Below are 13218 nucleotides of genomic sequence, written 5' to 3'. Positions count from 1 at the left end.
ACAACGGATGAATAAACCACTATAAATAATATTATACTATAACTTATTACTGTATGTACTATAAATAATAATATACTATAACTTATTGCTATCTTAAATTATTCTGCAGGGGTATAAAATTTTTAATTTATTTAAACCTTATTAAAACAGTTATTTTTATTTTTATTAAAATTATTAATAACTGTATTTCCTTTTTAGGATATAAAATTCAAAATCCGTTAAATATTTTCATATTTTCATATTTTCATATTTATTATATAAATAACCGTTTCCTTGGTTTTCTCCTCTCTCCCTTCACCCTCAGTGACTCTGCAATAATTTCTAATTCCCCATACTCCACGCGGTCTTCTGCCTTTAAGTGCTTCTCAGTGGTAATGTGCTGGTCATAGTCTGCATATTTTATTACACATAGCTCACAAAGTCCTGGCTTCTTCAGAGATCGCTGCTTCTTTGGAAGTGTCTGCTGGGATAAGTTTATTTCTGGGATCATCGTGTCCTTACTGTCCCTTTTATATTCCCTGTGAAAGGGTCGGTGCCTGCCTGTGGAATCTTCAATTAAGATGTACGGGTGGCTGAAGACGTGGTACTGCATAAAGGCAAATATACTAGAAAAAATAAATATAAAAAGGCGGGTTAAATTTACCGGCATATAAAAGAGAGAAAATGACTCGATACGTATACGTATCATAAGATACTGAGGCTATAGAGACCCATCACATAATAAATCCAGTGATATAACGGAATTGCATATAATTTATTACACAATGCATAATAAATTTTAATATTATAATAACCCATACTGTGAATTTGCATATAATTTATTGCACAATGCATAATAAATTTTAATATTATAATAACCCGATTTAACCCGATTTTTCTGTTATAATATTATTATAAATATATAATAAATTGTTTTTTATTTTTAATGGATGACATGGATAAGCACACAAATACATTCTCAGAGGAGGGAAGGATCCACCAAGTGGAATACGCAATAAAAAGTATCTCATCAGCTGGTCCTGCCATAGGGATAAAGTGCACAGATGGAATTGTTTTACTTGGCAAGGCCATCGATGACGCACTCACCCTGACACAGGATGAGAAGGTATACCAAATAAACGATAATACAGTGGTAATAGTCAGTGGATTATATGCAGACAGTAACTTACTGGTTAATTACACCAGGGTCATAGCACAGGAGTACTTAATGAAATATGAACAGAATATGTCACCACGGCAGATATCCATGGCACTCTGTAAGACCATGCAGAAGTACACGCAGGGTGGTGGTATGCGACCGTTTGGTGTATCGTTCATGTTTGCTGGGTGGAATGCGAAGGGTGAGTATTCGTTATACTCAGTGGATCCGAGTGGGACACTCTCTGATTATACAGCGCATGCATTCGGGGAGGGTGATAAAGCGATCCTGGCAGTATTAGATGAGCATAAGCCAAGTAATCCACTTAGCCAGGGGATTGAATTGGCATTTAAAGGGATTACCACGGCGAGTGAGGGAAAGAGAATATTACCGCATGTGATTACGTGTGCAGTTATTACGAAAGTGGATGGTAAGAATATTATCCAGATGGTATCACAGAAGGATATATCTAAGTCACTGGGGCATATTTAGGTATACTAATAAATACTGTATATATTACTAAATATTTTAATTTCCATATTAGGAAATAACCGTTATTAATATAATTAATATAGATTTATTATCAGTGCATAATGAGTTACTGGTTCTTTATTATACGCAGGGAGTACTTTAAATATGCACATGTGTAATAATAGTGCGTATAGTAGACCAGTGAATAAGTCATTAATACGACATAAGTGACCAAAATCGGGTTAATCGGGTTATTCAAGTCACATAGCCATAAGTTAACCAGCTTGTTCCTGGTCTATAGATCCCGATCGGCATTAATTAGTCATAAGTTAACCAGCCGGTCTGTCTGCGATCCCGATCGGCATTAATTAACCAGCTGGTCTGTCTGTGATCCCGATCGGCAGTCATAAGTTAACCAGCTGGCCTATGATCCCGATCGTTATTAGTTAACCAGCCGGTCTGTCTGTGGTTCCGATCGGCAGTCATAAGTTAATCAGCTTGTTCCTGGTCTATAGATCCCGATCGTTATTAATTGGTCATGTTCATATAAGATGGTGTTAGTCGGGTTGTGCTTAATTTTTATTTTTTTGTCTTCTTTTCTTTTGTCTTTTGCTGATTTTCTATTCCTGCCTGTCTCTTTTTAATATTGTTCTGTTTCTGCCTTTCTCTTTTATTCATTTTTCTGACTTTTATTTTATTTGCTTCTTCCTGTCTCTTTTTTATTCTCTTTACAGTTTTTATTTCTTTATTCTTTATTGCTTTTGCTTCTTTTTTATCTGCATCTGCTTGTCTTATTGCTGCTGCTTGTACTTGCTTGACAGCCTGTGCTTGTGCTTCTATTAATATCTGTGGTGTAAGTGCTTCTGCGATTGTATCTGCTGCATCTGCTTGTCTTCTTGCTTCTTCTGCTTGTTTTGTTAATTTATCTGCTTCTTCTGCTTGTATTCTTTTTTCTTCTGCTTGTTTTGTTAATTTATCTGCTTCTTCTGCTTGTATTCTTTTTTCTTCTTCTTGTTTTTTTATTGCAGCTGCTTGTCTTCTTTCTGCTGCATTTGCATGTGCTTGTCTTCTTGCTTCTTCTGCTTGTATTCTTTCTTCTTCTGCTTGTTTTGTTAATTTATCTGCTTCTTCTGCATCTGCTTTTCTTCTTTCTGCTGCATCTGCATCTGCTTTTTTTCTTTTTTCTTCTTGTCTCTCTGCTTCTGTTTGTCCTGCTTGTCTTCTTGCTTTTGCTGCTTTAAGTTTGTTTCTGATTATGCAGTATATACATGTGACTATAATTAGTGTAATTGCTGTTATACTGATTAGTATACATCTGTTTCTTAAATCAATCTGCTCATCAGTAGATGCGTATATTATATCTTTAATACTGTCTAGTGATATTTCAGAGACACTCTCTCTTATGAAATTTATTGCTTGTGTTGCTGTTTCTGTTGCTGTTTCTGTTACGGTTTTCATTGCTGTTTGTATTGCTGTTTGTGTGTTTACCATTTGACGGTTGTAAAAATTTTCAATATTTATACTTTTAAAAAACCGTTATAAATATTAATTATATCAAATTTAAATGATTTTCTGATGAATTCATTAATTATACACATATGGATTGACGTACTCACAGGGAGTCACGCCGCCGCCGTCCTGCTACGTAGCCAAGAGAGAGAAGAGAGTGAAAGGAGAAGGGGGTTTATTCTATTTAGAAATCGGCCTAAGCCTGTGTAGACTTGGAGTATTAATAGTACAGCTGTGTTAGATCTGGTGCTGAAGTAAGCTGTTAATGCTCTTCTGAGTCTCCCCATAAATTATGTGAATGTCTCGAGGTGGCTAGTCAGTAGTTGATACACTGATTCAGAGATCTGGTCCTTTTTTTGTCAGAATATATTTTTATTGAATTTCTTTTAAATTTCTATTTTTATTTTTAAATTCTTCACTTTAAATTTAATTTTTACTACATGAGCAGACTTTTAAAAGAATTAAATAAGTTCCTTCTACCTTCCAGGGGTCCACTAATTCCATTATTAAAGAATCAAGAAATAGACTTTTCTCTTGGATCAAACAATCACGTAGTACAATTGGTTATTATGGGCTACTTCCATGGTTATTCCAGGTGTTAAGTGCGCTATCACCGGGATCCCATTCAAAAAGTACCAGCCAGCAGTTACTAAAACTGCCCTGGACTATTCACAAGGGCTAGCAGCTTCTTTCTCCATTTTCTTTCTTCTTTCCATCCAGCCCTTATAAGACGGACTACATTTCACTCCCAAGGGAGGATTACATGCAATTAAGAGAAGTGCCTTCTTTTCAGCATCCAGATCCAGGAAGTTTCTACTCTAGTCATCAGACCATTTACAGCTGGGTTTTATCTTTCACTATATTATTGGACGTCTAGTATAGCTATCAATCATGTCTTGCACCGCCGCGAGTTTTATCAGGCTATTGCTTTAGTGCTAACCTGTGTATGGTTGAATAATTGGGCCGGCCTACCGTTAAGGCCAAAGCGTAGTCCACCTTCTTTGCCCACTCATTTAAGGCGAGTGAGGAGTTTTCCGTATAATGTCCCTTCGCGTATTTATCGCAAAGTCCGGGTATTTTCTGTTGCACCCATGGGTAATTAACCATATCCATAATCCGCGAAAGCTTGTGTATCCCGCATTTGCAGGGCCCTGGCTTTCCGGGCAATAATCCCATAATCCATCTGTTAATTGCTCTTATTCTGACTCCAGATAGACCGACTTTAGACATGGGTTTAATTAGGTTTTTAATTCTTTGTATTCCCAGTGCTTTCAAGCATCTTTCTGGGAAGTATATTTCATCCCTATGCTTCTTAGAATCTTGTGGCAATAGTTCTCTTTGCTCTTTAGTCTTTGCTTTTTTTTCCCATTCTGTCCAGGGATTTACGTAGCCTATTAGTGACTTCTCTCCATTCTCTGAGTGGATTTTCCTAGTAGTTCCATGTCCTAGAGATCAGGCAGCTCTTGTCATGTATCAGCCTATTCATCACCTTAATTCTCCAGTCCTCAAAGAGGCGTTGGGTCCTATAGATCATGTCTTCCGTGTGAGCTGTTGCTCTCATCTTCAGCTGGCTCGTCCTGTGGTAGGCTCCTACCGCTTTCCTTAGGTACGAGTTCATGACTCTTTCATATCTTTTCAACCGCGTCTTCCCCTTGCTCAGGATAATTCCGTATTCCAGCCGCGAGCGTACTTACTATGGGAATCATTCTATCAGTAATACCCCTATAACCCGAATTTCAATAAAGGAACACTCGGATATTCAGATTTCCTTTCTCTAGTTGACTATTACATTACTTACAACCGGCTTCCGCAACGGGGACACGTCAATTATTAATATAATTAATATAGATTTATTATCAGTGCATAATGAGTTACTAGAAGGTTCTTTATTATATTCCGGGAGTACTTTAAATATGCACCATTAATACACATGCGCATATAGTAGACCAGTGAATAAGTCATTAATACCCCATGAGTGACCCTCGAAATTCGGGTTATTCAGATCACATAGTCATAAGTTAACCTGTTCCTGGTCTGCCTGTGATCCCGATCGTTATTAATTGGTCATGTTCATATAAGATGGTGTTAGTCGGGTTATAATTAATTTTTATTTAAATTGTTCTCTTTGTCTTCTTCTTTCTTCTGCTTGTTTTTTTCCCCTTTCATATCTTATTTTATCTTTTTCAATTTTATCTGCATCTTCTTGTTTTTTTCTTGCTTCTTCTGCTTGTATTCTTTTTTCTTCTTCTTGTTTTTTTATTGCATCTGCTTGTCTTCTTTCTGCTGCATTTGCATGTGCTTGTCTTCTTGCATCTGCTTGTATTCTTTCTTCTTCTGCTTGTACTTGCTTGACAGCCTGTGCTTGTGCTTCTATTAATATCTGTGGTGTAAGTGCTTCTGCGATTGTATCTGCTGCATTTGCTTGTGCTTGTCTTCTTGCATCTGCTTTTTTTCTTTTTTCTTCTTGTCTCTCTGCTTCTGTTTGTCCTGCTTGTCTTCTTGCTTTTGCTGCTTTAAGTTTGTTTCTGATTATGCAGTATACACATGTGACTATAATTAGTGTAATTGCTGCTATACTGATTAGTATACATCTGTTTCTTAAATCAATCTGCTCATCAGTAGATGCGTATATTATATCTTTAATACCGTCTAGTGATATTTCAGAGACACTCTCTCTTATGAAATTTATTGCTTGTGTTGCTGTTTCTGTTACGGTTTTCATTGCTGTTTGTATTGCTGTTTGTGTGTTTACCATTTGACGGTTGTAAAAATTTTCAATATTTATACTTTTAAAAAATCGTTATAAATATTAATTATATCAAATTTAAATGATTTTCTGATGAATTCATTAATTATACACGTATTATACCCCGATATAACCACTCAGTATGTAGAAGTATACCCCGATATAACCCGAATTTCACTCATCCCCTGTTTAAATAAGGAGTATCAAGGGGATAATTCAATCAGTAATGCCCCGAATATTAATGAATAATATAAGTATACGTATACTAAGTCATTCTATACTTATATCTTATAGTAATAAACTGAATTTAATTGTAGGAGTATTTATGTGGGTTATATTTTTAAATATTTAGTCTGCCTTTGAGTTCATCTGTATGCATTATATGCTTAATCATGTAATTTTTGGGTTATTTCATCTCTGCGCCTTTTGTCTTCTTTCAAGTCCTCTCTGCATCTTTCATCATCTATTCTTATTTGTTCTTCTAATCTTAGTTGTCTTTCTTCTATTCTTAATTCATCACTTCTTTTGGGTATAACGTATATTGCTATAATTGCCAATATTATAAGAATAATTATTTTTACAATCCTTTTTAGATACTCATTTGTTATATTGGTCCGATTATCATCTTGTGTATATATTGTATTTTGTAGTACTTCTGGGTTAATTGCTTCTGAATTTGTCATTTAACAGTTAAATTTTAAATTTTATATGCCAGAGGAATTAATTTATTTTCTGGCCTTAAAGTCTCTTGATTAATAAATTTTTTAAATTTTCATTTCTCTATTTATACTCCAAATATTTATTATTTCCTTATATGGTAAGTCTATCTGTGTATAACTTATAACACAATTACTATTAAATTTTAAACTAATAAAATAAGGATTGCACTAAAACTATAAATAGAAAATAAAAATAAAAAAATAAAAAAGAATTTCTAAAGAAGAGAAATTTAAAGAGAATTCGGGTTATGATATGTGTATATTAATTATAAAATAGATTTGGGTTACATCTAATAATAATAAGTCTTATTAGCAATATTATCAGTGTAATATACTTATACCATAAATTCGGGTTATATCGGGTTATCCCTATCGGGGTATAGATAAGAATAAAAACATTTTTTTAAGAATGGTGAGTCTAATTAAGCCGGATAAGATACCAATGACACATAAACTGAGTTATTTAATACTTCTAGTGCCTACGGTTATATCACTGTGCATAATAGTATTACAGTATAATAAGCTCATAGAACTAGAAAGTATTATTAAAGACAGGCTTACTGTAATAGAAACAATAAGAATGAGTAATAACACAGAAGTAAATGAGAATACGTCTAATACGAATGAAATAGAAGAGAATAGTAATAAGAAAGACACTTCTGTGCCACACACAGATACGGAGCAGGACATACCCATACAAGAACCAATTATTAAGCATATAAGTACTCCTAGTTCAGAAGAGATTGTTAATAATCCATTATGTAATAACATTGTAATAGAAACACCTGATCATACCACATCATTACCACCACCACCTCCACCAATGCCCATGGGCGGTATACTCCCAAGTAAACTTTCTACTAATCTGAGTGATAATACAAGTAAAAGCAGTAATACAGAAGATACATCAAAGACAAGTACTGTAAAGAGTGATCTTATGGGAGAACTTGAAGGCAGGTTAGTGGGAGTACGCCATAAAATAGATAAAGCATTATCTTAAAGAATCATTTACTCCACCACAGAATTTCTGTTGGTATAAGATGTAATAGCACTAATTAGAATTTCGAAATAACCCGAATGCATATTAATATAAAATAAGCGATATGCAGTACACACCTAATAAGGTTTAAGCTAATAAATCTATTATATCAATGAGAATTGAATATTATACCAGTAATACAACCGTATAAGTAAAAGTAGGGGTATAATATAGTACAAGTACAGTACAGATATAACTCGGACACATATACTACTTATATAATAGTACACTACAGTATATTAGATCTGAACATACTTATACTGTACTTATACTGTACTACTGGTATGCTTATACAGTACTTATACTGTGTATAATATGTTAGTTGCTGATTTATGGTTATTCCTTGGTGTATGCATTCTTGTACTGTTAGTCACAGTACTTTTTATTTTTATGAATACTACCAGGGAAGAGATTGAAAGAATGCTTTCAGAGGATAATACAGTAGGTGTTAAAGAAGTACTAAATAAACCAGATACACCTGCTGTTATACGAGATATGTATACAGTTCTATTAGATACAACTAAAACAGAATTAGATATACTAAGTGTACTTAATATACATAATAATACGCACATTTCGTATTTAATATACGGTGATTATCTGCTCAGGAATAACAAAGTGAATGAATCCATAGATAAGTATACTACAGCAGTAAAACTAAGCACAGATCCATCAGATACAGAATCAATCCTAAAAGTAATAATATTTGCATACTTACAGATAAAAGACTTACCCAATGCATTTTATACGGGCTGGTCACTTATTGAGATGAGTAACACCGGGTATAACTTAAGACTGCTTTATTTTATATCACAAGCAATAATAACCCAGAAAGGGTTCTTAAACCACCCAATCCTACAAGAATCATTAAAAACAAAGAAATTAATCGGTGATAACCTAATACTACCAAAGGATAATGAAGTAGAAATACTCAAATCAAATGACATAGAAATAATCAGTGCACCAGGGACACGTACATTCTTAAATAAGCATAATATAAATATATCAAGAGATGTTGAAGTAGGTATCATAACAGACACTCTCCCATACTTTAACTTAATACATGAGCATGGGTTTAATACGTTCATTAAAGAGTATCATAATACCATACCAAATGAGTATAAAACACAGTCAGGATTAGAAGTAGATGTATTATCATACCTTATTAAATCAGAAGATATCCTTATGTTATATAAGGTATCTAATTACTTCTACACGGAGTGTAATTATTTCTGTTCACTTGTCTTATTCAGGTGTGTAATAGAATTATTCAGTAGGATAGATACTTATAGGAGTAAATTCATGCAATTATCTAGTGTTATAGGTAGTAATGCATTTACAGATATATTTATGATATCTCCTGTTGATTATGATAAGTATATACAGTCAGTTAAGAAATTAAACCTGTCCATATTTATAGTCAGTAAAGGTAACTCAAAGGATCACCCACTTGATAAAGTACTATCAGAGCATTTCTCAGATAAAGTATCTCTTATTCCGTATACTATACCAGATGTATATAAATATGATTAATGTATGGCATAATCAGAGTATATGTAATAGGGTAGTATACAGGAGTAGCAGGAGTATGGGTCATGTACAGTATTAGTCTATTAGTATAACAGAAGTATTAGTGTAGTAGTATACAGGAGTAGCAGGAGTATGGGTCATGTACAGTATTAGTCTATTAGTATAACAGAAGTATTAGTGTAGTAGTATACAGGAGTATATATAGTATACATTAATAGGAGTATATTATATATGTATTAGTCTATTAGTATACAGTAATAAGAATAATATACATGAGTATACTGCACTGTATTAGTCTATTAATCATCTGTTAGTCTATTAGTCTATTAATATACTGCACTGTATTAGTCTATTAGTATACTGCACTGTATTAGTCTATTAGTATACTGTATTAGTCTATTAATCATCTATTAATATACTGCACTGTATTAGTCTATTAGTATACTGTATTAGTCTATTAATCATCTGTTAGTCTATTAGTCTATTAGTATACTGTATTAGTCTATTAATCATCTGTTAGTCTATTAGTCTATTAGTCTATTTAGTCTATTTTATTATAAAATATTTTATTATGAATACGACTGAGTCATTCAATGATTTATTCGACTTTATACAGAGTACTCCTAATGTTATGACTACAATCAATTCGTATACAGATGAAGATTGGGGGATGGGTTGGGATGAGCAAGCATCTATTAAAAGTATAAAGCAAGAACTAGAAGGATTCTCTGAAATATATAAAAGAATAACTTATAACCCGAATTAACCCGTTTTATAAGTATTAAGACTTATGAGTATTTGTGTATTTTATTTTTTATATTTATGGATAAGAAGGCATTCACAAGACTTCTCATGTACGATATCCCATTTGAAGAGAATTCACCAATAAAGCCAGAAATTACAAATAAACCAGAATATGATTCAGAAATAGAAGGGCAATTAGAAGGACTACATAAAGAATTATTTAAATAAATACTTATAGTGTAATATAATTTAAATCATCTGTGAATTTCGGGTTAGATCGGGTTATATCTGGTTGTTCATTGAATGTTCCCTCTCCCAGTAGGATTATATTCTCACCGCGTAATAAAACCGACTCACTCTCCGTTAGTAAATATTCATTATTACTTATTACGTATTGTGTAATATCTTCTAGTAATATATTATAATATTGATCGTATGACCGTAGAATGCCTTTAATGTACGTATTATCCCTTAGTACCACAAATATATCTTTATCTAAATACTCTTCAAGTAATCTTATTCCTTTACAGTCGGTTGAAGGACTGTCCATTACCAAATAAAAATAAAAATAATAAATATATTCGGGTTATGTCGGGTTATAATAATATAACTTATTGCACACTGCATACTATATTATATAACTTATTGCACACTGTATACTATATAATAATAATAATTTATATAAAATAATAATAAAACTTAATACACACTGTATACTATAAAATAATAATAATAAAACTTAATACACACTGTGTATTATATAATAATAACTTATTACACAGTGTGTATTTAGTACTATGCACTCCCCATGCTTCGGGTTATATCGGGTGTTTTACATTCTGAATTTCTGAAACATTATTTAAATATTTCAGGTTTGTTATTCTTATGAATAATACACTAGGAGAAAGGATAAAAAATACACATACATACAAAGCATATAAACTGTACTTTAACAGTAGATTGATTGTTTTTATGCTGTCACTGTTCCTATTTCATATAATTATCATGCTGTGTGAAATATTCTATCTAATGTACTGCCAGATGGCATTAAAAAAAAGAGAATTACCTGAAAATAATCCATATTTAATGGACCTAATCCTATCAACAAAGGTTATAAATGTGTTTAAAACACAGGGGAAATTGGCTGGTAAGTGGGCACTGCGTAGAGCACAAAGTACATTCTCTAAATTAATTGAGTTTATGATAATTATATCTTTCTTCTCCCATGGTATACGAGTAAACCTAATGAGATACACAAGGAAATTTAAAGGGATTGTGCAGATAAATTCTTCGCACATGTCAGTGCAGGATAATAATTTTATATGCCTGGCATTTCTGGCACTGGGAATGAAAAGTGTTTTGGGTAGCTGGATTGTGAAATCATCTAGAAATTCTGTGGATTTATGTATGGCTACCCTTATAGAAATAATTAGGTGTCTTATAATATGTCCTATCCTTATGTGGTTGTTCAGCTCAGTATACAATAAGACTAAAAGTGGGTTAATATTTGCTGGGTATGTTTCAATTGTTATACTTATCTTTATAACTAACTGTACTTCTATAATACCAGATGGCCTGGAGGGATTTGAAAAAATACCAGCAAAGGAATTAGGCCCTGGATTATATAATGAATTAGTTAGGTTAAAACTAGATGATAGAATATTCTGGGATCAAGAGACACCCAGTGAGAATGCAGCACTGGTTAAGACAGGGGCTTCTAAATATATTCTTGTAATGGGAAATCTTCTTAAGTACGGTAAGAATGAATTTATCTCATTCATTGCACATGAAGTAGGGCATGCAGATGATTACAGTACAGAAAAGAAATTGCTTGCATCTGTGATAGGACTTGGACTATCCTGTGGTATGATGATAGGTATTCTTCACATTATTTCTCCAAAGTATGAGAACAGAGGAGTTTCTAAATTCTCTGTTGTTGTTTTTTTATTACTTGCAAATATGTACATATTCTCTGGGTTAACGAATATGTTCTATAATAACCTGTACATTTTATCAGAAGTAAATGCAGACTTATACGCAAAAAAACTAGGATTTGGAAGAACCTTGGCAAATGGTCTTTATCAGTTAGTGGTTGATAATACAGGCCTTCTATTCCACTCTACAATATATACGTACTATGCGCAGGACCATCCTGTGATTGCCACTAGAATATCTTACTTATCCAAATAGAAATAACTTGAAAATTCAATAGAAATAAAGATGTGTTCTTTAAGTAACAATTATACCAGAGATTATTTATAGCCTGAAACACTCTAAATATAGGCAATTTCCATATAAAGCATAAAATAAAATCTTAGATGTCTTCTGGTTTAGGAATACATAGCAGAATAAATGCTGTTATATCGCATTACTTCTGTATAGTTAACAAAACGTACTAAAATAAAGGAGAACTAATGATATTCCATTGAAATTCGGGTTATAATAAAAAGAATTCAGTCTGTGTGTCATTGAGTATATGAGAGAAGACAAATGACAATTTGTAAATTAATACATATAAGAAACAAACAAATAAAATATTTTATATGAACTCAGGAAGAAATGTAAATGCGTACAGCACAGATGGGAGAATACACCAACTTGAATATGCAATGAAGGCTGCCTCTTTGGGAACAACTACCATAGGAGTAAAAATAGAGACTGGTGTGGTTGTTGTCTCAGAGAAGAAGATAGTGACTAATCTGCAGATACCAGACAGTGTAAAGAAGCACCATTTAGTATACGAGCACTGTGGATTTGCATTTTCTGGGCTGAGTGGAGATGCCCGAACAATTATTACTAAAGCAAGAGACAATGCAATTAATCACAAGTTCATATACAATGAAAAAATACCAGTTGAAGGGGTCGCACAATACCTTGCATCGATTGCACTGAACTTTTCATCAGATAAGTCTGATAATAAAATATTCAGTCGGCCATTTGGTATTTCCATTCTTGTCCCAGGGTATGACAGTGAACCACGACTATTCTCATTAGATGCATCTGGTACGTACAGAGGGTATAAGGCCAAAGCCATTGGATCTGCAGCTGAGGCAGTCACTGCAGAACTAGAGAATACTTATAATAAAGATAAAAGCATAGAAGAAACAATACATAGCACTCTGATGCTTCTTAAGTCTGTAATGAAAGACCCCATTAGCAAGTCTAACTGTGAAGTGATGGTGTGCAAGAAAGAAGGCGTTCATTTACTTACTACAGAAGAGATTGAATCATATTTGAATAAATAATCCGAAATAACCCGAAATTAAAGCTGTCAGAAATTTTCTATTTTAATACTTATATCGCCGTTAATAAAGTAATAAAT

General features: G+C 33.1%; 13 protein-coding genes across 13 annotated transcripts; 7 read left to right on the top strand and 6 right to left on the bottom strand.

The window, feature by feature from the left end:
* Positions 1-253: 253 nt before the first annotated feature.
* NEPG_00138 (uncharacterized protein) lies at positions 254-688 on the bottom strand (the record flags this gene model as incomplete). The annotated part of the gene is made up of 1 exon (XM_013202518.1): positions 254-688. One exon carries the CDS (start codon positions 686-688, stop codon positions 254-256), a length of 435 nt encoding a protein of 144 aa, XP_013057972.1.
* A 237-nt stretch (positions 689-925) lies between these two features.
* NEPG_00137 (uncharacterized protein) lies at positions 926-1630 on the top strand (the record flags this gene model as incomplete). Its single annotated transcript, XM_013202517.1, has 1 exon — positions 926-1630. One exon carries the CDS (start codon positions 926-928, stop codon positions 1628-1630), a length of 705 nt encoding a protein of 234 aa, XP_013057971.1.
* Positions 1631-2077: 447 nt separating this feature from the next.
* Positions 2078-3100, bottom strand: NEPG_00136 (uncharacterized protein; the record flags this gene model as incomplete). The annotated part of the gene is made up of 1 exon (XM_013202516.1): positions 2078-3100. The coding sequence occupies one exon, from the start codon at positions 3098-3100 to the stop codon at positions 2189-2191; it is 912 nt and encodes a 303-aa protein (XP_013057970.1). The 3' UTR covers positions 2078-2188.
* Positions 3101-3600: 500 nt separating this feature from the next.
* NEPG_00135 (uncharacterized protein) lies at positions 3601-4368 on the bottom strand. The gene has a single exon (XM_013202515.1). The coding sequence runs from the start codon at positions 4346-4348 to the stop codon at positions 4040-4042; it is 309 nt and encodes a 102-aa protein (XP_013057969.1). The 5' UTR covers positions 4349-4368; the 3' UTR covers positions 3601-4039.
* A 726-nt stretch (positions 4369-5094) lies between these two features.
* On the bottom strand, positions 5095-5873 carry NEPG_00134 (uncharacterized protein; the record flags this gene model as incomplete). Its single annotated transcript, XM_013202514.1, has 1 exon — positions 5095-5873. One exon carries the CDS (start codon positions 5871-5873, stop codon positions 5226-5228), a length of 648 nt encoding a protein of 215 aa, XP_013057968.1. The 3' UTR covers positions 5095-5225.
* Positions 5874-6250: 377 nt separating this feature from the next.
* Positions 6251-6547, bottom strand: NEPG_00133 (uncharacterized protein; the record flags this gene model as incomplete). Its single annotated transcript, XM_013202513.1, has 1 exon — positions 6251-6547. The coding sequence occupies one exon, from the start codon at positions 6545-6547 to the stop codon at positions 6251-6253; it is 297 nt and encodes a 98-aa protein (XP_013057967.1).
* A 445-nt stretch (positions 6548-6992) lies between these two features.
* Positions 6993-7583, top strand: NEPG_00132 (uncharacterized protein; the record flags this gene model as incomplete). The annotated part of the gene is made up of 1 exon (XM_013202512.1): positions 6993-7583. The coding sequence occupies one exon, from the start codon at positions 6993-6995 to the stop codon at positions 7581-7583; it is 591 nt and encodes a 196-aa protein (XP_013057966.1).
* A 354-nt stretch (positions 7584-7937) lies between these two features.
* NEPG_00131 (uncharacterized protein) lies at positions 7938-9550 on the top strand (the record flags this gene model as incomplete). Its single annotated transcript, XM_013202511.1, has 1 exon — positions 7938-9550. The coding sequence occupies one exon, from the start codon at positions 7938-7940 to the stop codon at positions 9153-9155; it is 1218 nt and encodes a 405-aa protein (XP_013057965.1). The 3' UTR covers positions 9156-9550.
* Positions 9551-9723: 173 nt separating this feature from the next.
* Positions 9724-9918, top strand: NEPG_00130 (uncharacterized protein; the record flags this gene model as incomplete). The annotated part of the gene is made up of 1 exon (XM_013202510.1): positions 9724-9918. One exon carries the CDS (start codon positions 9724-9726, stop codon positions 9916-9918), a length of 195 nt encoding a protein of 64 aa, XP_013057964.1.
* A 30-nt stretch (positions 9919-9948) lies between these two features.
* On the bottom strand, positions 9949-10446 carry NEPG_00128 (uncharacterized protein; the record flags this gene model as incomplete). The annotated part of the gene is made up of 1 exon (XM_013202508.1): positions 9949-10446. The coding sequence occupies one exon, from the start codon at positions 10444-10446 to the stop codon at positions 10129-10131; it is 318 nt and encodes a 105-aa protein (XP_013057962.1). The 3' UTR covers positions 9949-10128.
* NEPG_00129 (uncharacterized protein) lies at positions 9975-10124 on the top strand (the record flags this gene model as incomplete). The annotated part of the gene is made up of 1 exon (XM_013202509.1): positions 9975-10124. The coding sequence occupies one exon, from the start codon at positions 9975-9977 to the stop codon at positions 10122-10124; it is 150 nt and encodes a 49-aa protein (XP_013057963.1).
* A 335-nt stretch (positions 10447-10781) lies between the features above and the next one.
* NEPG_00127 (uncharacterized protein) lies at positions 10782-12086 on the top strand (the record flags this gene model as incomplete). The annotated part of the gene is made up of 1 exon (XM_013202507.1): positions 10782-12086. The coding sequence occupies one exon, from the start codon at positions 10782-10784 to the stop codon at positions 12084-12086; it is 1305 nt and encodes a 434-aa protein (XP_013057961.1).
* Positions 12087-12439: 353 nt separating this feature from the next.
* NEPG_00126 (20S proteasome subunit alpha 5) lies at positions 12440-13158 on the top strand (the record flags this gene model as incomplete). The annotated part of the gene is made up of 1 exon (XM_013202506.1): positions 12440-13158. The coding sequence occupies one exon, from the start codon at positions 12440-12442 to the stop codon at positions 13139-13141; it is 702 nt and encodes a 233-aa protein (XP_013057960.1). The 3' UTR covers positions 13142-13158.
* Positions 13159-13218: the final 60 nt, after the last annotated feature.

The sequence above is a fragment of the Nematocida parisii genome, assembly GCF_000250985.1.
Source record: "Nematocida parisii ERTm1 unplaced genomic scaffold supercont1.1, whole genome shotgun sequence".
Classification (NCBI taxonomy): Eukaryota; Fungi; Microsporidia; genus Nematocida; species Nematocida parisii.
Note: the sequence above shows the minus strand (reverse complement) of the source record. Positions and strands in the feature narration are given on the sequence as shown.